Source organism: Scyliorhinus canicula, chromosome 9, assembly GCF_902713615.1.
Source record: "Scyliorhinus canicula chromosome 9, sScyCan1.1, whole genome shotgun sequence".
In the NCBI taxonomy this organism is placed as follows: domain Eukaryota; kingdom Metazoa; phylum Chordata; class Chondrichthyes; order Carcharhiniformes; family Scyliorhinidae; genus Scyliorhinus; species Scyliorhinus canicula.
The window spans coordinates 89,453,778-89,476,121 of record NC_052154.1 but is presented as its reverse complement, the minus strand read 5'-3'; the positions used below and the strand labels follow the sequence as shown (position 1 = coordinate 89,476,121).

At 48.6% G+C, this 22,344-nt stretch overlaps 1 protein-coding gene across 1 annotated transcript in view; it reads right to left on the bottom strand.

The window, feature by feature from the left end:
- Positions 1 to 22,344, bottom strand: part of hydin (HYDIN axonemal central pair apparatus protein) — a 1,231,368-nt gene that overhangs the window by 1,156,579 nt on the left and 52,445 nt on the right. The window contains exon 4 of the mRNA XM_038807144.1: positions 10,630 to 10,755. Coding sequence (XP_038663072.1) covers positions 10,630 to 10,755 — 126 coding nt within the window. The remainder of the gene's footprint in view (positions 1 to 10,629; positions 10,756 to 22,344) is intronic.

Here is a 22,344-nt window from a genome sequence, read left to right as displayed (position 1 = left end):
CACAAGAGTGGACCTGCAGGCATGAAGGTGTCTACTTCAATGCGGAGCATCAGGAATAAGGTTGGTGAGCTTGAAGCATAGATTGGTACCTGGGACTAGATGTTTAAGTAAGATTAGGGAAGGTGGCAAAAGAGGCGGAGGAGTAGCATTGTTAATCAAGAATAGTATAATGGCTGCAGAAAGGCAGTTTGAGGAGGATCTGTCTGCTGAGGTAGTGTGGGCTGAAGTTAGAAATAGGAAAGGAGTGGTCACTTTGTTAGGAGTTTTCTATAGGCCTCAAACAGTAACAGAGATGTGGAGCAAAAGATTCCAATGCAGATTTTGGATAGGTGCAGTAGTCACAGGGTATTTGTCATGGGTGACTTTAACTTTCCAAATATTGATTGGAACCACTATAATTCAAATAGTTTGGACGGGGCTGTTTTTATCCAGTATATGCAGGAGGTTTCCTCACACAATATGTGGATAGACCGACAAGAGGTGGGGCCACATTGGATATGGTACTGGGTAATGAACCGGACCAAGTGTTAGATTTGGTTGTGGGAGAGCACTTTGGAGATAGTGAGCACAATTCGGTGACTTTCACTATAGCAATGGAGAGGGATAGGAACATACAGCAGGGCAAGGTTTATAACTGGGGGAAGGGTAATTATGATGCAATTAGGCAAGAATTGGGGAACATAAGATGGAAACAGGCACTGTCAGGGATAGGCACAATTGAGATGTGGAGCTTGTTCAAAGAGCAAATACTGCGTGTCCTTGTGTATGTCCCTGTCAGGCAGGACGGAAATTGTTAAGTGAGGGAACCATGGTTTACAAAAGAGGTTGAATGTCTTGTCAAGAGGAAGCAGGGGGCTTATGTAAGGATGAGCAAATAAGGTTCAGTTAGGGCACTTGAGGGATACAAGATAGCTAGGAAGGAGCTTAAGAAAAGGCTTAGGAGAGCTAGGAGGGGGCATGAGAAGTCCTTGGCGGGTAGGATCAAGGAAAACCCCAAGTCTTTTTACACTTATGTGAGGAATAAAAGAATGACCAAGGTGAAGTTAGGACTGGTCAAGGACAGTAGTGGGAACGTGTGCATGGAGTCTGAAGATATAGGAGATGCCCTAAATGAATACTTTTCTTCAGTGTTCACACAGGAGAGGGGTCATGTTGTTGAGGAGGATAGTGCGATACAGGCTGGTAGGCTGGAGGTAGATATTCGGAAGGAAGAGGTGTTAGAAATTTTCAGAAGCCTGAGGATAGATAAGTCCCCTGGGCCTGATGGGATATATCCCAGGATTCTTTGGGAAGCGAGATTGAGATTGCAGAGCCTTTGGCTTTGATCTTTATGTTCTCACTGTCTACAGGAATAGTGCCAGAAGACTGGACAGAGGTGAATGTTGTCCCCTTGTTCAAGAAAGGGAATAGGGAGGTATTTGTAGTGCACCCGGGTGATCAGGAGGAGGGAATTGGGAGGCTCCCGTTTAAGAGGGCAGTGAAGAGTTTTAGGTACCTGGGGGTGCAGGTGGCCAGGAGTTGGGGCACTCTCCACAAGCTTAATTTTACCAGGCTTGTGGAGCAGATGGAGGAGGAATTTAAAAGGTGGGACATGGTGCCGCTATCACTGGCGGGTAGAGTGCAGTCCGTTAAATGACGGTGCTGTCCGAGGTTCTTGGTCCTTTTTCAGTGTTTGCCCATCTTTATCCCTAGGCCTTTTTTAGGAGGGTGACTAGCAGCATCATGAGCTTTGTTTGGGCGCATGGGACCCCCGAGGGTGAAGAGGGTCTTCTTGGAGCGGGGTAGAGATGGTGGGGGGCTGGCGCTACCCAATCTCTCGGGGTATTATTGGGCGGCCAATGTGTCGATGGTGCGCAAGTGGTGGTGGAGGGGGCAGCATGGAAAAGGTTGGAGATGGCGTCCTGTGGAGGCACAAGCCTGGGGGGCCCTGGTAACGGCGCCGTTGCCGCTCCCATCCTACGAGGTATACCACGGGTCCGGTGGTGGCGGCTACCCCTCATGATCTGGGGGCAGTGGAAGCGACATAGGGGGAAGTGGGGGGCTCGATGGAGGCTCCGCTAAGGGGGAGCCATCGGTTCGTCCCGGGGAACATTGATGGGGGGGTTCCAGGGTTGGCACAAAGCGGGCATCAGACAGCTGACGGACCTGTTCATTGATGGGAGGTTTGCGAGCCTGGGGGAGTTGGAGGAGAAATTTCGGCTCCCCTCGGGGAACATGTTCAGGTACCTGCAGGTAAAGGCGTTTGCTAGGCGGCAGGTGGAGGGATTCCCTTTGCTTCCCGCGAGGGGGGTGAGGGACAGGGTGCTTTCGGGGGTCTGGGTCGGGGATGGGAAGATATCTGATATCTACAAGGTAATGCAGGAGGTGGAGGAGGCGTCAGTAGAGGAGCTAAAGGTTAAGTGGGAGGGGGGACAGATCGAAGATGGGACATGGGCTGATGCCCTGGAGAGGGTTAACTCTTCCTCCTCATGTGCGCGACCAATTCAAGGTGCTGCACCGGGCCCACATGTCCGGGTCTAGGATGAGTAGGTTCTTTGGGGGCGATGACAGGTGTTTCAGGTGTTCGGGGAGTCCAGCGAACCATGCCCATGTGTTCTGGGCATGTCCGGCACTGGAGGAGTTCTGGAAGGGGGTGGCGAGGACGGTGTCGAGGGTGGTAGGATCCAGGGTCAGGCCAGGCTGGGGATGCGCGATTTTTGGGGTTGCGGTGGAGCCGGGAGTGCAGGAGGCGAGAGAGGCCGGTGCTTTGGCCTTTGCGTCCCTAGTAGCCTGGCGCAGGAGCTTGCTACAGTGGAAGGATGCGAGACCCCCAAGCGTGGAGACCTGGATCAATGACATGGCGGGATTTATTAAGCTGGAGAAGGTCAAATTCGCCCTGAGAGGATCAGTACAAGGGTTCTTTAGGCGGTGGCAACCTTTCCTCGACTTTCTGGCTCAGCGATAGGGTACTGGGTCAGCAGCAGCAGCAACCCGGGGGGGGGGGGGGAGGGGAGGAAAAGGGGGGATGGGGGGCGTTGACTATGTTTATTTAATTTTAATTTATTTTTAAGTTCTCTTGTTGTTTACTGGGTTGGGGGGGGGTGCGATACATGCGTTGCTACGGTCTTGGGGGTGTTATACCTATTATGTTGTTTTATTGTTGCTTGTTATTGTTTGTTGTTATATTTTCTGTAAAAAATTTCAATAAAATTATATTTTTTTTTTAAAAGAAAGGGAATAGGTATAACCCTGGGAATTATAGGCCGGTTGGTCTCACTTTGGTCATTGGTAAATTTTTGGAAAGGGTCCTGAGGGATAGGATTTAGGATTATGATCATACAGCTTAATCCAGGATAGTCAGCACGGATTTGTGAGGGGTAAGTCTTGCCTCACAAGTTTGATTGTATTCTTTGAGGAGGTAATGAAGTACATAGATGAAGATAGAGCAGTTGATGTCGTATACATGGATTTTAGTAAGGATTTGATAAGGTGCCCCATGGTCGGCTCATGCAGAAAGTAAGGAGGCATGGCATAGAAGGAAATTTGGACAATTGGATCAGTAAATTGCTAACACATAGAAGACAGAGGGTGGTGGTAGATAGTAAATTTTCATCCTGGAGCCCAGTCACCAGCGGGATCAGTGCTGGGTCCTCTGCTATTTGTGATTTGGATGATGGAGTTGAAGGTTGGGTTGGTAAATTTGCTGATGACACCAAGATTGATGGAGTAGTGGATAATGTGGAAGGCTGTTGTAGGCTGCAAAGAGACATTGATAGGATGCAGAGCTGGGCTGAAAAGTGGCAGATGGAGTTTAACCCTGATGTGAGGTGGTTAATTTTGGTAGGACAAATTTGAATGCGGATTACAGTGTTAACGGCAGGGTTCTGAAGAATGTGGAGGAGCAGAGAGATCTCGGAGTTCATGTCCATAGATCTCTGAAAGTTGCCACCCAAGTGGATAGAGCCGTGAAGAAAGCATATAGTATGTTAGCATTTATTAACAGGGGGATTGAGTTGAAGAGCAGTGAGGTTATGCTGCAACTGTACAAGACCACATTTGGAGTATTGTGTGCCGTTCTGGTCACCTCATTATAGGAAGGATGTGGAAGCATTGGAAAGGGTACAAAGGAGATTTACCAGGATACTGCCTGGATTGGAAGGTAGGTCTTATGAGAAAAGGTTGAGGGAGCTAGGGCTTTTCTCGTTGCAGCGAAGGAGGATGAGAGGTGACTTAATTGAGGTGTATAAGATGATGAGAGGGATAGATAGAGTGGACGTTCAGCGACTTTTTCCTCAGGTGGATGTAGCTGTCACAAGGGGGCATAACTATAATGTTCATGGTGGAAGATATAGGAGGAATGTCAGAGGTAGGTTCTTTACTCAGAGAGTGGTTGGGGCATGGAACGCACTCCCAATTATGGTAGTGGAGTCGGACACTTTAGGAACTTTCAAGCGATTATTGGATCGGCAAATGGAGTGTACTGGAATGATTGGGAGTAGGTTGAGTTGATCTTAGTTTCAGACTAGTTCGGCACAACATCGTGGGCTGAAGGGCCTGTACTGCGCTGTACAGTTCTATGTTCTCTGTTCTAATCCTCCTCAGTGACTGGGATGTGCTCAGCAGCACCTCGGCAATGCCCACCTGTGAATGTGAGCAGCTCTGCAGCCCCTCAAGCACTCCCATCTGAGACTGGGACATAGATCATAGAATTTACAGTGCAGAAGGAGGCCATTCGGCCCATCGAGTCTGCACCGGCTCCTGGAAAGAGCACCCTACCCAAGGTTAACACCTCCACCCTATCCCCATAACCCATTAACCCCACCCAACACTAATTTTGGACACTAAGGGCAATTTATCATGGCTAATCCACCTAACCTGCACATCTTTGGACTGTGGGAGGAAACCGGAGCACCCGGAGGAAACCCACACACACACAGGGAGGATGTGCAGACTCCGCACAGACAGTGACCCAAGCTGGAATCGAACCTGGGACCCTGGAGCTGTGAAGCGATTGTGCTATCCACAATGCTACCGTGCTGCCCGTCCCGCAATACCTCTTCAAGATCAACCTGGTACTGGGTCACGTCCCGCAGGAGTCGGACACTGTGCCGAGGCTCTTGGTCATGGCCATCAACGATTGCGCCATGTCTTGGACATCTTCACTAATGCTGCTCACATCGTGCACCAGGCTCTTCACTGCGGCCACCACCCGAGCAGTGTTGGCTTTGGGTACGCATTGCCGGCAACTTCTCCTGCGCCTATAGCCTCTGGGACTCTTCCAATCAGTTACGGACCTGGTAGAGTGTCACTGAATATTCCCGCTGTTCCCAAACATCTTCATCAACTCCAGGATAGTCTGGCCTATAAGCTCAGCTGCTGACTGGGACCCAGCTGGGTCCTGGGATACAGCTGACCTCCGACTGTTCTCTCGCTTGGGCATTACTGTCTCCACCTGATGTATATCAGCAACTGTGTGGTGCTCACCAGCTTGTGCCCCAGAAGACTGACCACTAACATTGTCCACTGAGGTGTGTGTCTTTGCGCTGGTGGAGGGTGGAAATAACAGCTGTGATACGTCGATTGTGGCATTCTCAGAGCTGGTCTACTGGGACGCAGAGGAGGGAGCCACCCCGGATGGGCTGGTGCCATTGGCTGGAGGACGTGCGGGAGAATGGACATGTGGTCAGTGGGAGGGATGGGTCAGTGTGTATGGCAATAACAACTCACCTTTGCCAAGACCTCCAGGGGGCCCTCCATCGGGGGCCCGGTGGTACCTCGCCAGCGCCAACCTCCATATTGGTGACACTCTGTCCTTAGCCACTCCCGTCATAACCAGGGCCCGTGCCACGAATGTCGAAGGGATTCTTATGTCTGGCAGCCCTCTGCCAGTCTGGCCCTCTTCCGGTGATTGTGGGAGAGCTTCTTGTGCGGTGACACGGAGAGGTCTCCGTTAGCCATACGCGTAGTTCACAGTGGTGGGGGGGATGGTGAAGGAAGGGTTGGGGGTATTGAAGGGAGAGGGGGTTATGAAGGGAGGGTTGGGGTCCACATTGAGAGTTGGGGGGTGCTTGCATGGGGTGGAAATGTCTCGACGGAGGGGAGGAGAGTGCAGGGGCATTAGTGTCAACTCATCTGTGCTGCCCAGTGAAGGTTGTTGATCTTCTTGTGGCAATGGAGGCCAGTCCTCGTGGTCACACTCCCCAAGCTGATGGCCGCTGCCACTTTATCCCAGGGAGTACTGCCTGCCCTGTGGCTTACCCTCTGGTACCCTAGGGGAAACAGGACATCGCTCCTGGCCTCGACTTAATTGAGGAGCCTCCCCAGGTTCGCGTCTCCAAACCTTTGGGCCGTGAGTCTCGGCGCCATGGCTGTGAGGTGAGTGGGGTTGGCTGTGCAAGTGCAGTTTAAGTGCTGCTTGACCTTTTTAGCGGAGCCTGGCGAACGTGGTCCTCGACTGACGAGCCTTCATTTTTGGTGTGAAGCCCATGGGGCATCATTTAGTGGGCAAATTAACATTCCATTTCATTGCTGGCCTCACCATTCCAAGTGCTGGAAAGCTCGCAGCAGCTCCCGCTCGCTACCACACTTCAAAATCCTTCTGGAGAATGTGCCCCGAGTCTCTATTTTTCAGCAATGGTAGCGATTCCTGCCGGCTTCATGTTGTGCCTGGGGTGGGAGAATTTGTGGGGCCAGGAGATATAAAGCCAATTCTGCATATTTAAATTCGAAATTTCCATGGACTAATCTGGTTCAGGCCCAGCTAGGGTGTGAACCAGCTTACATCTGCTGGGAGGGCCCAGGAACATAGTGAACTGTTTGGCACCCAGCGCAAAACCCGTTTCAGGGCTCTCTCGGTATTTTCCCAACACAGCGGGATTTGCACCAGACACAACATGGCTGGGAAAGCGCTCCCAGTATTTTTTTTAAAGGCCTTATCCACCTGAAGTTTTGCTTTTAATGTTTTGTGAAAAAGACAATGACTTACAGTCACATTACCCAGTTTGTACAATTATTACTTTGCTGTAACGTCACGTGGCACCTCATATTTATTGGCATAGAACGTCATTTGACATCACCACATCTTTTCCCTGCAGGTATCCCCTTGCAGATTCTTTTGGTCCTTCGAATTTTATGTATCTTATTTTCGTAAAATCTTTAAATGTGGACACCATGTCCTCTAGCCCTTTTTATAAATCATTGGTTTATGATGCCATGAAGAGCAATCCCAGAACAGAACTCCCCGGGACACCACTTTTGAGAATAGGTATTACATCAGTCAATCTCCAGTAACTCGCACAAATGCATTCTCAATAGAAGCCTTGAAATGAAATCTTCAGGGTCTCCAATAATTCTTCCCCCCATTTCCCTCAGGATTTGTGTGTTGCGACAGATCCTGCACTTTGGCACTTGCTCAATATGCGTAAGAATATTTTTTCTTTCTCTGGGAAATAATTTATGTTGAATTATTCTAACAGTAAAACTGAGAATACACATCAATCTCGCATCCAGGATAGCAGTATCTTCTCATGTGCATGACAATTAAACTATGCTGGGCTTTATTCATCAATTAAACTTTAATTCCAAGGTGTTGATGCATCGTAGGATTCACTCTCGTCTAGCAATAATCAGCCAGAAAGGGAGACAGAGGCAAGTAAGCTAATAGTCTAACAGGCTAATCAAGCAACAACCTGTGTGTTCAAAATTTCATCTTAAGATTTGAAGTCTTGCCAAGACAAAATCAGAGCAACTGAGACTTGTGTGATTTGCTGACAATGGAAAAAGGCTATATTGTCCATAGGTTGCGAAAAATCTAGGTATATGCGTGCGGTAAAAATTATTTAGAAATAATGCCACTTCCAGTTTGATACGAATAATGTACATAATAGTAATTTCCTTTGTTCAACAGACAGAAGAAGAAATACATGGCTATATTCAAGTGTGCCCTGGGTGTTAACAATGCTCCACTTGTAAATTGCTTTTTCTGCTGACTTCAGTCATACTCAAGTGAAGAAGAAGGTTATTTATAAAAACACAAAGGATAGGAGATAAAGAACATTAAAGGAACAGGTATTATCATTACTGTTTCTGTTTAGGGACAGAAGATCCGATATTAGAAAAATGACATTAGAGACAAGTCAGTGTCAGGTTTTCAATTTTTTTAATCCCCACCCCCTGCAATCATGTCCCATCCATTATCTATATTCATATAACCCTTACAATGCCTGCCTAAACAAGTATATGGGAGATTCAATTTAACATATCCAAAAGACACACCTCTGGCAACATGGCACACCCTTTGAGGCAGCACGGTAGCAAAGTGGTAAGCACAATTGCTTCACAGCTCCAGGGTCCCAGGTTCGATTCCCGGCTTGGGTCACTGCCTGTGTGGAGTCTGAACATTCTCCCCGTGTGTGCATGGGTTTCCTCTGGGTGTTCCAGTTTCCTCCCACAGTCCAAAGATGTGCGGGTTAGGTGAATTGGCTGTGCTAAATTGCCCTTAGTGTCCAAAATTGGCCTTAGTGTTGGATGGGGTTACTGAGTTATGGGGATAGGGTTGACGTGTGGGATTGGGTAGGGTGCTCTTTCCAAGAGCCGGTGGAGATTCGATGGGCCGAATGGCCTCCTTCTGTACTGTAAATTCTATGAAAAAAAACACCCATAGTACTGCATTATGTGCCATGTTAGGTTGTGTTCAAACCACAACCTAGACTCTCAGGCAAAATCTCCTGCGAAAAAGCTAATCTGTTAACTGTTCCCCTCAACAACTCAATTAAGCATTTCATTATTCATTAACTACAAGTCGAGCCTTGGCAAATGCCATAATTAAACTAAAGTCACATTTGCGATGATCTACCAGCAGCTGACAGACACAAAGATCAAAGATGACATTTCAACTTATGAGAATTTATTTTGGTGGATTTTTTTTAAAAACACTGCTGCCAGTTCTCCAGCTGATTCTATTCCTACTTTCAGAGTACCATATTTCCTGTGGTAACACATGAGTGCTCAACATTTATTGCTGCATACTCTCACTTTTGTTCTGAGTCCAAGCACTTGATTTTAATTTCAGAAATGTATTGCCATTTTTACTCTTTTTAGGAGTAGCTTTATTTCATTTTTTTTCTTTCCTGTGGTTAATACGCCTGTACCCTTTCTTCCCCCATTCTTGGAATTCAGAACCATTACACATTTGAGAGATGTAGGCATCAGTGACATGAATAGCATTTGTTGCCATTGCTAATTTCCCTTGAATTGAGTGGCTTGCTAAGTTATTCCAAATGGGCTGTCACATGTAGACCAGATCAGGTAAGGAACATAGAACATACAGTGCAGAAGGAGGCCATTCAGCCCATCGAGCCTGCACCGACCCACTTAACCCTCACTTCCACCCTATCCCTGTAACCCAATAACCCCTCCCAACCTTTTTTTGGTCACTAAGGGCAATTTATCATGGCCAATCCACCTAACCTGCACGACTTGGGACTGTGGGAGGAAACCGGAGCACCCGGAGGAAACCCACACAGACACGGGGAGAACGTGCAGACTCCGCACAAACAGTGACCCAGCAGGGAATTGAACCTGGGACCCTGGTGTTGTGAAGCCACCGTGCTGCCCACACGGATGGAAGATTTCCTTCCTTAAAAGACATTAGTGAACCAGATGGGATTTTACCAAAATTAATGATCGTTGTGATGGTCACGGTTACTGAAACCAGCTTTATATTCCACATTTATTAATTCAATTAAAAAAATCATCAGCTACCGTGGTGGGATTTGAACCTATGTGCCCACAGCATTTATCTCAGTTAATTGATCACGAGTCCAATGACATGCCCGATAACGGGGAGGCAGTGGCACAGTGGTATTGTGACCAGACTCGTAATCCTGAGGTCCAGGGTAATGCTCTTGGGACCCAGGTTCAAATCCCACCAGAGCAGATGGTGAAATTGAAATTCAATAAAAATCTGGAATTTAAAGTCTAATGATGACCATGAAACCATTGTTGATTGTCGTTAAAAACCCATCTGATTCACTAATATCCTTTAGGGCGGGAAACCTTACAGTCTAGACTGCATGTGAATCTAGATCCACAGCAATTTTAAATTCCCTCAGAAATTGGCAACAAATGCTCGGCCAGCCAGCAACCCCCACATCCCATGAACAAATAAAACATTTTTTTTTAAATAGCCAGTGTGCCACCATTTCCCCTCTATAAATGAACAAGCAACTCTTATTAAAGCACATTCACAGTCTGAATTTCTAAGTTCCCCGTACTATAATTCTATTTGACCATCAGGTATGATCAGTTAAAATTAAATTGGCAGCTTTAAGAGAGTTTCACACATCTCTCAAATTGTGTATCATTTCCATCCCTTCCTCTCCCCAAACACATATATAAAGTAACCTCTGGTTCTAGACATGACAATACCAAGTTATATTGTGCCAATATATCTAATCTGGATTCATTTAACCCTGATAAGTGCAAACGTAATTTGTGTAAATAAATTAGTCATATGCCGTAGCCTGCATTATGCTTAAGTGCTTGGAATAAAAATTAAGGATTTTTTTATTCACTATGAATACTGTAAATGCGAGTACTTAATTTTGTTTTTAATCACTCAGAAAATGTGATGGGAATAATGGACTGTACCTTCTGTAGTGTGGTTTCAGTCATATCTAGAAGCTCAATAATGGGAGGAAGATACATCTCTTGAGTATTTGCTAACTTCTGATTTGTATCAAGGGACATCTCCTTCATGAATGCTGAGGGAGCCAGCTGAAAGAAAAGGATCAGAAATTGTATAATTAAAGAACAAAAACACAGTAATGATTCAGAAGTATTAAAGCTGTATTAAAGAAGTATTGGGCAACACGGTAGCACAGTGGGTAGCACTGTTGCTTCACAGATCCAGGCTCCGAAGTTCGGTTCTAGGCTTGGGTCACTGTCTGTGTGGAGTCTGCACGTTCCTCTTGTGTCTGCATTGGTATCCTCCAGGTGCCCCGGTTTCCTTCCACAAGTCCCGAAAGTTAGGTAATTTGACATTCTGAATTCTCCCTCTGTGTACCTGAGCAGACGCCAGAATGTGGCCACTAGGGGTTTTCACCGTAACTTCATTGCAGTGTTAATGTAAGCCTACTTGTGACAATAAAGATTATTATTAAGCTGCTGTTACCCTGGAAGATCCAGCCAGTTTGTGACAAGTGAAGATCGATCGGTGCTTGAGATTTGCCAAGTTCTACAAATGAATTTTAGGGCTGAGCCAAGAAATAGACAACAGCTGATTGTTCAAGGGCATCTTGTCAGATTTTAAAGCCTAGTGTTGCCCCTCCAGATCCAAACAAAAACAGCACAGGGTTGCAGAATTCTGACAGCGCAACATAGCAAGGTCATAACATTGCATTATTTTGAAGCTGGCATCAGGTGCAAAAACTGGAAAAAAACAAATGTCTTTTTCTCATCACTATAACCTGACACCTGATGCAAGTAAACTTCACCGAAACATGCTGCTTTTGAGGGAATGGACCGTCATCAACGGTCAATGTTGTAAAGAATAAGAACAAAAAATGTTAGGAACAGGAACAAAATCAGGCCACAAGGCCTTGTGCTGCAACAAATCAAATCTTCTTGTCCTTCAACTACTTTTCTAACCAGAAACGTATTAACTGTTTCTCCACATCAATGGATCTTCTAAGTACCTTATTTCCAAACTGCAAATAAACAGCCCTGCCTGTTACTCGTCCCTGAAAAATTAATTTTCAAAAACTACAGGTCGAATTCTGCACTTGAAAAACAACTGAGTGCAAGTGTGGCATTTTAAAAAAATATTGATCTGCAAGATGGAGAAAATAAGTATCAAGAAAGTACAACCAGTCACAACGTTAACGAAGGTGGACATCAGAAAAACACTGACAATTAGCGAGAAGCTTCCAGAAGCCATGCTGTCCTTTCCATAAAATAACAAATTCTTCATCCACGCTGGTTAATTCCACCTTTGAACTTGTGCATGTAAGGGATACAGTTCTATATGAAGACATAATCCAAAGGCAATAAAGTACCACCACAGGCTTGGGAAGCAATGCATAAATCTCACTGCTGCTATTTTGGAGTGATAATATTTTGGTGCAGGTGCCATATCTGGATTGCATGAGACTGAAATACATTTTAAAGGTGTCAGGTTGGCCTGAAGACCCACAGGGCTTTGTAAAATGTCAAGTTAATTTACAATTCAAATAATTATTCAACACTCTGCCAATCATGCAGCTTGCTACACAGCAATGCCTAGCATATTAATTGCTGGGATTCACATTGTGATCACATTAAACCCCAGAATAGGTTGGCATCTGGACTTTTTTCCTAAACCAGCCTTTTGCTAAATTTCACTTGAACAAAAGCAGAAAGAATTCACCACCCAAAGTAAGGCGGATAAAGACTTTGTGAAAGATGGTCCAGTCCAGCTGCCCAGGACCAACTAAAAAGACCTAGGGTTTATGTTCCTTCCAGGGTCAGGAAACAGACACTGGTGTATTTATGTGATCTGGCCCTTGTGGGGAGAAGCAATCCCAGTCCTGATTTTCCTGGGGGTAATTGGTTGGAGTGTGGGTTGGGCAGCCGAATAGCAGCCGCGCAGGTTAATGCGGCCATCAATTCACTCGAGACAAGAGTAGAAGTAAACCGTGGCTTTAATCAACTTAGAACAGTGCCAGCCTGCGACTGAACCAATGCTGAGAACTGCCTACAGGTCGACTGCTCTTTATATCTCCCTTCAAGGGGAGGAGCCATGGGCGGAGCCCAATACATGCCCCAACATGTTCCCCTATGGATAATGCCATACAATGGCCCATAGGAGAAGCCCACAAGGTCAATAGCATAGCACAGATACAAATACATGTGCAACAGCGCAGATACAAATACACTGGTGGATTATTAATATAATACATTCACCACATTCACCCCCTGTTAAAAAAATGAAGTCCGGCGGGGGTGACGGGTTCATAAGTTCAGCCGGTCCGGCGCACGGATTGTGCGCTGTGATCGCCGTAGCTCTGGCGTTGTTGCTGGCCCGGGTATCAAACTCGTCCGTGCTGGCATCGGTTGTGAGGACGCGGTGCGGGTACAGACGTGGACTCCGGGAGCGTCTCTTTTAGAACATAGAACATAGAACATTACAGCACAGTACAGGCCCTTCGGCCCTCGATGTTGCGCCGTCCTGTGAAACCCCTCTAAAGTCCCTCTACACTATTCCCTTATCGTCCATATGCCTATCCAATGACCATTTGAATGCGTTTAGTGTTGGCGAGTCCACTACTGTTGCAGGCAGAGCATTCCACATCCTTACTGCTCTCTGAGTAAAGAACCTACCTCTGACATCTGTCCTATATCTATCTCCCCTCAATTTAAAGCTATGTCCCCTCATGCTGGACATCACCATCCGAGGAAAAAGGCTCTCCCTGTCCACCCTATCTAATCCTCTGATCATCTTGTATGCCTCAATTAAGTCACCTCTTAACCTTCTTCTCTCTAACAAAAACAGCCTCAAGTCCTTCAGCCTTTCCTCATATGATCTTCCCTCCATACCAGGCAACATTCTTGTAAATCTCCTCTGTACCCTTTCCAATGCTTCCACATCCTTCCTATAATGTGGCGACCAGAACAGCACACAATACTCCAAATGCGGCCGCACCAGAGTTTTGTACAACTGCAACATGACCTCATGGCTCCGAAACTCAATTCCTCTACCAATAAAAGCTAACACACCGTACGCCTTCTTAACAACCCTCTCAACCTGGGTGCCAACTTTCAGGGATCTATGGACATGGACACCGAGATCTCTCTGCTCGTCCACACTACCAAGAATCTTACCATTAGCTCAGTACTCTGCCTTTCTGTTATTCCTTCCAAAATGAATCACCTCACACTTTTCTGCATTAAACTCCATTTGCCACCTGTCAGCCCAGCTCTGCAGCTTATCTATGTCCCTCTGTAATGTGTAACATCCTTCTGCACTGTCCACAACGCCAGCGACTTTAGTGTCATCTGCAAATTTACTCACCCATCCTTCTACGCCCTCCTCCAGGTCATTTATAAAAATGACAAACAGCAACGGCCCCAAAACAGATCCTTGTGGCACACCACTAGTAACTGGGCACAAGTCAGAGCATTTCCCGTCAACCACCACTCTTTGTCTTCTATCAACTAGCCAATTTCTGATCCAAACTGCTAAATCACCCTGAATCCCATGCCTCTGTATTTTCTGCAATAGCCTACTGTGCTTTACTGAAATCCATATACACCACATCAACTGCTTTACCCTCATCCACCTGTTTGGTCACCTTCTCGAAGAACTCAATGAGGTTTGTGAGGCACGACCTACCCTTCACAAAACCATGTTGACTATCTCTAATCAAATTATTCCTTTGCAGATGATTATACACCTTATCTCTTATAAACCTTTCCAAGACTTTTCCCACAACAGAAGTAAGGCTCACTGGCCTATAGTTACCGGGGTTATCTCTACTCCCCTTCTTGTACAAGGGGGACAACATTTGCTATCCTCCAGTCCTCTGGCACTATTCCTGTAGACAAAGATGACTTAAAGATCAAAGCCAAAGGCTCAGCAATCTCCTCCCTAGCTTCCCAGAGAATCCTAAGATAAATCCCATCCGGCCCAGGGGACTTATCTATTTTCACACTTTCCAGAATCGCTAACACCTCCTCCTTATGAACCTCAAGCCCTTCTAGCCTGTATCTCAGTATTCTCCTCGACAACTTTGTCTTTTTCCTGTGTGAATACTGACGAAAAATACTCATTTAGCACCTCTCCTATCTCCTCGGACTCTACGCACAACTTCCCACTACTGTCCTTGACTGGCCCTACTCTTACCTTAGTCATTCTTTTATTCCTGACGTACCTATAGAAAGCTTTAGGGTTATCCTTGATCCTACCTGCCAAAGACTTCTCATGTCCTCGCTTGGCTCTTCTTAGCTCTCTCTTTAGAGCCTTCCTAGCTAACTTGTAACTCTCAAGCGACCCAACTGAACCATCACGTCTCATCTTCACATAAGCCTCCTTCTTCCTCTTGACAAGTGATTCAACTGCTTTAGTAACCCATGGTTCCCTCACTCGACCACTTCCTCCCTGCCTAACAGGTACATACTTATCAAGGACACGCAGTAGCTGTTCCTTGAACATGCTCCACATTTCCATTGTGTCCATCCCCTGCAGTTTTCCTCTCCAGCCGATGCATCCTAAGTCTTGCCTCATTGCATCATAATTGCCTTTCCCCCAGCAATAACTCTTGCCCTGCGGTTTATACCTATCCCTTTCCATCGCTAAAGTAAACGTAATCGAATTGTGGTCACTATCACCAAAATGCTCACCTACCTCCAAATTTAACACATAGAACATAGAACAGTACAGCACAGAACAGGCCCTTCGGCCCTCGATGTTGTGCCGAGCAATGATCACCCTACTTAAACCCACGTAACCCGTATACCCGTAACACAACAATCCCCCCATTAACCTTACACTACGGGCAATTTAGCATGGCCAATCCACCTAACCCGCACATCTTTGGACTGTGGGAGGAAACCGGAGCACCCGGAGGAAACCCACGCACACACGGGGAGGACGTGCAGACTCCACACAGACAGTGGCCCAGCCGGGAATCGAACCTGGGACCCTGGAGCTGTGAAGCATTGATGCTAACCACCATGCTACCGTGAGGCCCACAACACCTGTCCTGGTTCATGACGCAGTACCAAATCCAATATGGCCTTGCCTCTTGTTGGCCTATCTATATACTGCATCAGGAAACCCTCCTGCACACATTGGACAAAAACGGATCCATCTAAAGTACTCGAACTATAGTGTTTCCAGTCAATATTTGGAAAGTTAAAGTCCCCCATAACAACTACCCTGTTATTTTCGCTCCTATCCAGAATCATCTTTGCAATCCTTTCCTCTACATCTCTGGAACTTTTCGGAGGCCTATAGAAAAGCCCTAACAGGGTGACATCTCCTTTCCTGTTTCTTATCTCAGCCCATACTACCTCAGTATTCGAGTCCTCATCAAATGTCCTCTCAGCCACCGTAATACTGTCCTTGACTAACAATGCCACCCCTCCCCCTCCCTTACCAACTTCCCTGAACTTACTGAAATATCTAAACCCCGGCACCTGCAACAACCATTCCTCGCCCTGCTCTATCCATGTCTCCGAAATGGCTACAACATCGAAGTCCCAGGTACTAACCCATGCCGCAAGCTCACCCACCTTATTCCGGATGCTCCTGGCTTTGAAGCAGACGCACTTTAGACCACCTTCCTTCCTGCCGGTACACTTAGAGCTTCATTCCTATGGATCGGTGAAGGGGGGATGGCGGGCAGGAGGGAGCGCGGGAGCCATATAGGGGCGGGGGCGCTGGTCATGGTAGGTTGGGTGGGATATGGTGGAGGGGAAGTGGTGGTGGTGGTGGAACCGGTAGGCGCCAGGTCCTGGAGGGATAACGTATCCTGTCGGCCATCGGGGTGTTCGATATAAGCGTACTGGGGGTTGGAGTGTCGGAGCTGGGCCCTCTCTACCAGAGGATCGGACTTAAGGCTCCTGACGTGCTTTCTGAGTAGGACCGGCCCCGGTGTCTTCAGCCAGGATGGAAGCGAGGCCCCTGAGGTGGATCTCCGAGGGAAAACAACTAGGCAGTCATGAGGGGTCTCGTTTGTGACTATGCAAAGTCGGGAACTAATAGAGTGGAGCGCATCGGGGGGACCTCCTGTCAGTGAGAAACTGAGAGATTCCTGGACCGCAGGGTGAGTAGGACGGTCTTCCAGACCGTCATGTTCTCCATCTCCACCTGCCCATTTCCCCTGGGGTTATAACTGGTAGTCTTGCTCGACACGATGCCCTTACTGAGCAGGTACTGACGCAGTTAGTCGCTCATGAACGACGAGCCCCAGTCACTGTGGACATAATTGGGGAAACCAAACAGGGTGAAGACACTATTTAGGGCTTTAATGATGGTGGACGTGGTCATGTCGGGGCAAGGGATTGCAAAGGGGAAGCGAGTGAACTCATCAATAATATAAAGGAAATATGTATTGCGGTTATTGGAGGGGAGGGGCCCTTTGAAATCTACGCGGAGTCCATCAAAGGGCCGCGATGCCTTTACCAGTTGGGCCTTATCTGGTCGATAGAAGTGTGGTTTACACTCCGCACAGATCTGGCAGTCCCTGGTTATGGCTCTGACCTCCTCGGTAGAGTAGGGCAGGTTGTGGGCCTTGATATAGTGGATAATCCGGGTGACCCCCGGGTGGCAGAGGTCATCGTGGATTGCCCGTAGTCGGCATCTTGCGCGCTGGCACATGTGCCGTTAGACAGGGCATCTGGGGGCTCGTTGAGCTTCCCAGGACGATATACTATATCGTAATTATAAGTGGAGAGTTCGATGCTCCACCTCAAGGTCTTATCGTTCTTGATTTTGCCCCGCTGCGCATTGTCGAACATAAAGGCTACCGATCGTTGGTTGGTGACGAGGGTAAACCTCCTACCAGCGAGGTAGTGCCTCCAGTGCCGTACGGCTTCCACGATGGCTTGGGCCTCCTTCTCGACTGAGGGGTGTCGAATTTCGGAGGTGGTGAGAGTGCACGAAAAAAACGCTCCCGGTCTGCCTGCTTGATTGAGCGTAGCAGCGAGAGCGACCTCTGATGCGTCGCTCTCCACCTGGAAGTTGACAGACTTGTCCACCGCGTGCATCGCGGCTTTGGCGATGTCCGCCTTGATGCAGCTGAAGGCCTGGCTGGCCTCAGTTGCCAGTGGGAAAATGGTGGCCTTGATTAGTGGGCGGGCTTTGTCCACAAAGTTGGGGACCCACTGGGCATAATATGAAAAGAATCCAAGGCACCTCTTCAGGGCCTTGGGGCAGGAGGGGAGGGGAATTTGCAGGAGGGGGCACATACGGTCAGGATCACGTCCGTGAACACTGTTATCCACGACGCAGCCGAGGATGGCTAGTCTGGTTGTGCGGAAAACGCATTTCTCCTTGTTGTACGTGAGGTTTAGGGTTTGGGCAGTTTGGCGAAATCTGTGGAGGTTGGCATCGTGGTCCTGCTGATCATGGCCGCAGATGGTGACATTGTCCAAGTAAAGAAATGTGGCCCGCAGCCTGTACTGGTCCACCATTGCCCTTTGGAACACCGAAAACCCGTTTGTGACGCCAAAGGGGACCCGGAGGAAGTTGAAAAGGCGGCCGTTGCCTCAAAAGCCGTGTAGTGGAGGTCCTCCGGGCGGATTGGGAGCTGGTGGTATGCAGACTTCAGATCCACTGTGGAGAACACGCGGTAGTGTGCGATCTGGTTTACCATGTTTACAATCCGGGGAAGGGGGTACACATCGAGTTGCGTGTACCGGTTTATGGTTTGGCTGTAATCTACAACCATCCGGTTCTTTTCCCCGGTCTTGACGACCACCACCCAAGCTCTCCAGGGGCTATTGCTGACCTTGATAACTCCCTCCCGCAAGAGTCGCTGGACCTCGGACCTGATAAAAGACCTGTCCTGTATGCTATACCGCCTGGTTCTGGTAGCGACTGGTTTGCAGTCAACGGTGAGGTTTGCGAACAGTGGGGGATGGTCGACTTTTAGGGTCGCGAGGCTGCGTATGGCGAGTGGGGGTAGGGCCCCCCCCGAACTTCAGGGTTAGGCTCCTGAGGTTGCATTGGAAATCTAGTCCCAATAGGAGAGGGGCGCAGAGGTCTGGAAGCGCATATAATTTAAAATTGGCATACTCAGCAACCTGTATTGCTAAGGTTGCGGTAGTGCACCCTTGGATTTGCACAGAGTGCGACCCAGAGGCGAGGGAGATGGTTTGGTGCGCCGGGAAAATTGCGAGCGAGCAGCGTCTTACCATGACCGGGTGAATGAAGATCTCTGTGCTCCTGGAGTTGAAAAGGCAAGGCGTCACCTGCCCGTTTACCCAGACGGTCATCATAGTCCTCTGGAGGTGCTTGGGTCGCGACTGGTCCAGGGTGACCGCGCTGAGTTGCGGGTAGTTGGCGTGGTCAGAGGTGCTGGGGCGGCTCCGCGATGGCTGCTCTTGTTGATCGTACGCGTCGTGCGGCATAGCAGATGGCAGATTGGTCGAGTGTGGCGGGCAGAGAGGAAGATGGCGTCCAAGATGGCGGCCCCCATGGATCGCACGTGGCCGGCCACGTGGGGGAGGTTGGCCAAGATAGCGGCCCCCGTGAGTCGCATGTGCTGTGAGGGCTGTAAGATGGCTGCCTCCACGGATAGCATGAGTCTGATGACACACCTGCAGGGGGCGGAGTTGGCAGACACGCTGCCACACTGCTGGATCTGCGGGCCTGTGAGTCTGAGAATCGGGCCTGTGACTTCGAGTTCTTGGACCTGGCCAGGCAAACTTTGGTGAAATGTCCTTTTCTCCCGCAGCTGCTGCAGTTCGCGTTACGGTCCGGGAAGTGCTGCCGGGGGTGTTCGGACTGGCCGCAGAAATAGCAGGGTCGCCCCCCCCATGGTGGAAGGATGGCCGCGCGGCACAGGCCTGGGGTAGTCTTTGGTTGGGAGTCCACGAGGGGGTCGCGTGGTCAGCCGGGAAAGCGTTAAGGCTCTGGAACGCTACTTCCAGAGAGGAGGCTAACTTTACCGTCTGATCCAGGACCAGAGCCCCCTTTTCGAGTAGGCGCTGTCTCGCGTAGTTGGACCGGACTCCCGCCACGTAGACGTCTCGGAGGCGAGTTCCATATGTTGAGTGGCCGTAACGGCCTGGTAGTTGCAGCTGCGTGCAAGGACTTTGAGGTCGCGTAGGTAGTCGTCTAGTGCTTCCCCGGGACGCTGGCGGCGACTGGTGAGGATGTGTCGCGCGTAGACCTCGTTCACGGGCCGTACATAGAGGCGTTCGAGCATCGCGAGGGCATCTGCGTAGGAGGAGGCCCCGTCAAGTTGAACAGAGATTTGATGGCTCACCCGTGCGCGGAGGAGGCTCAACTTCTGTTCGTTGGTGATGGAAGGTGTGGAGAAGGCTGCGAGATAGGCCTTGCAGCAGCAGTGCGAAAATGTTTCTTTCGCCTCCGCAGCCTGCGGATCAAGTTCCAGTCGGTCAGGTTTGAGGGCCGATGCCATAGTGGCGTTTTAAGTTGATTAAATTGATGCGACCATCAATTCACTCGAGAGAAGAGTAGAAGTAAACCGTGGCTTTAATCAACTTAGAAGAGTGCCTGCCTGCGACTGAACCAATGCTGAGAACTGCCTACAGGTCGACTGCTCTTTATACCTCCCTTCAAGGGGAGGAGCCATGGGCGGAGACCATACATGCCCCAACATGTTCCCCTCTGGATAATGCCATACAATGGCCCATAGGAGAAGCCCACAAGGGCAACAGCATAGCACAGATACAAATACAATGGTGGATTATTAGTATAATACATTCACCACAAAGGTGGGAACACAGGAGGGAGTGCTGTTTCAGTGAAACAATTGCTGTATTTCTTGTGCAACAGGAGAGGCTGAGGAATGGAAGCCAGGACACGGTTTCACCTCGCTTTACTGATGCAGACTTGGAGGTTCCCCTGGAAGCAGTGAGAGTGTGGAGGGAGGTTCCTGCAGAGTGGCACGGAAAGGCTGTTGTTCCAAATCAAGTAGGCCTGGATAGAAACGATTGAGACTGTGAGCAGAGTGTGGTCAGGAGGAACTAGGAACAGTGCAGCAAAAGGTTCAATTACCTTATTCAATCTGGCAGTGCGAGTGTAATGCCAGATCCTAAGGATAGACCTCTGGATATTCAACTTCCAGCAAGCATACCAGCTGAAGAGCCTGAGGGTGCCTTTTGCTCCTGAACAAGTGAGAAGTAAGGTGCTTTTCTGAATGGAAGGCTGTGGACTAGCAGTGTTCCACAGGGATCAGTTCTGGAACCTTTGTTGTTCATGGTTATTAATGATTTGGAAGAAAATGTAGCTGGTCATATTGGTAAGTTTGCAGCCGACACAAAAATTGGTGGAGTTGCAGATAGTAAAGAGGATTTTCAGAGGATACAGCAGGATATAAACTGGTTGGAGTCTTGGGCGGGAAATGGCAGGTGGAGTTTAATCCGGACAAGTGTGAGGTAATGCACTTTGGAAGGTCCAATATTTTCTTTGTTCTTTCTTTGAGTTTGTGCCCAGAACATTTATTGACCTTCCGCAAGGTTCAGAGTCATAGCATCATAGAGGACCTGCTAGCACTGATACATGCAGCCTCCTATAAGTATTGCTACATCACTTGAGTGGTGAAATGACATCCCTATTCAGGTCTGACATAACAGGATTTTTTCCCGAATTTTGGAAGCATGTGCTTTGCCAATACTGAAGGAATCCTACTATTCATTCATTCAGATTGTGAAGAATCAATCAGACAAGCTTCTTCGGTGAAACAAAGAACGAGGTAAGTTTATTGAAATTACTCCCCGAATTATAAAAGACCAGGCCCTGAAATGTATGCTCTCCACCCTGCCCAGCAGGTTTTGAAGTAGGGGGTGGGAAGTGTGAAATTAAATGAACAGGATTCCGCCCACCCTGGCCCAGACACAGTGGCGTGCAGAGGGGGGGGGCGACGGTGCGCTGGCCCCGGGTATCCATTGGATGGGGGCAGCAGCGTGAAGAGAACGGAGCGCGCCTGCACACCGCGGTAGGCCGGGGCGCGCCTGCGCACCGCGGTCGGTCGGAGCGCGCCTGCGTACCACGGTCGGCCGGAGCGCGCCTGCGCACCGCGGTCGCCGCTGGTGAAGAGGCGGCTTTGCACTCGGCGGCTGGAGCGTGAACAAAAAGGGCGCGAATTCTCCGGAATCGACGGCAATCAATGCCACCATGGGTGAGTTTTATTTATTCTTTATCTTAATCTTTTGATCCATTTTTAAACTCTTCTCTGCACCCTCTCTATAGTTGTCAACTTACTAAACTGTCGTGCCCAGAATTTGACATTTGGGCCAGGGGCACCCATTTGGGACAGAACCAGTATTTTATAAAAATTCATCATGGCCTCTTAACTTTTGCCCTCTTACCCTTTATACTTAAAGCCCAGGGTCCTATAAATGGGAGATTCTCAGAGACAGGGGCAGCACGGTAGCATGGTGGTTAGCATAAATGCTTCACAGCTCCAGGGTCCCAGGTTCGGTTCCCGGCTGGGTCACTGTCTGTCCGGAGTCTGCACGTCCTCCCCATGTGTGCGTGGGTTTCCTCCGGGTGCTCCTGTTTCCTCCCACAGTCCAAAGATGTGCGGGTTAGGTGGATTGTCCATGCTAAATTGCCCGTAGTGTCCTAAAAAAGTAAGGTTTGGGGGGGGGGGGGGGGTTGTTGGGTTACAGGTATAGGGTGGATACGTGGGT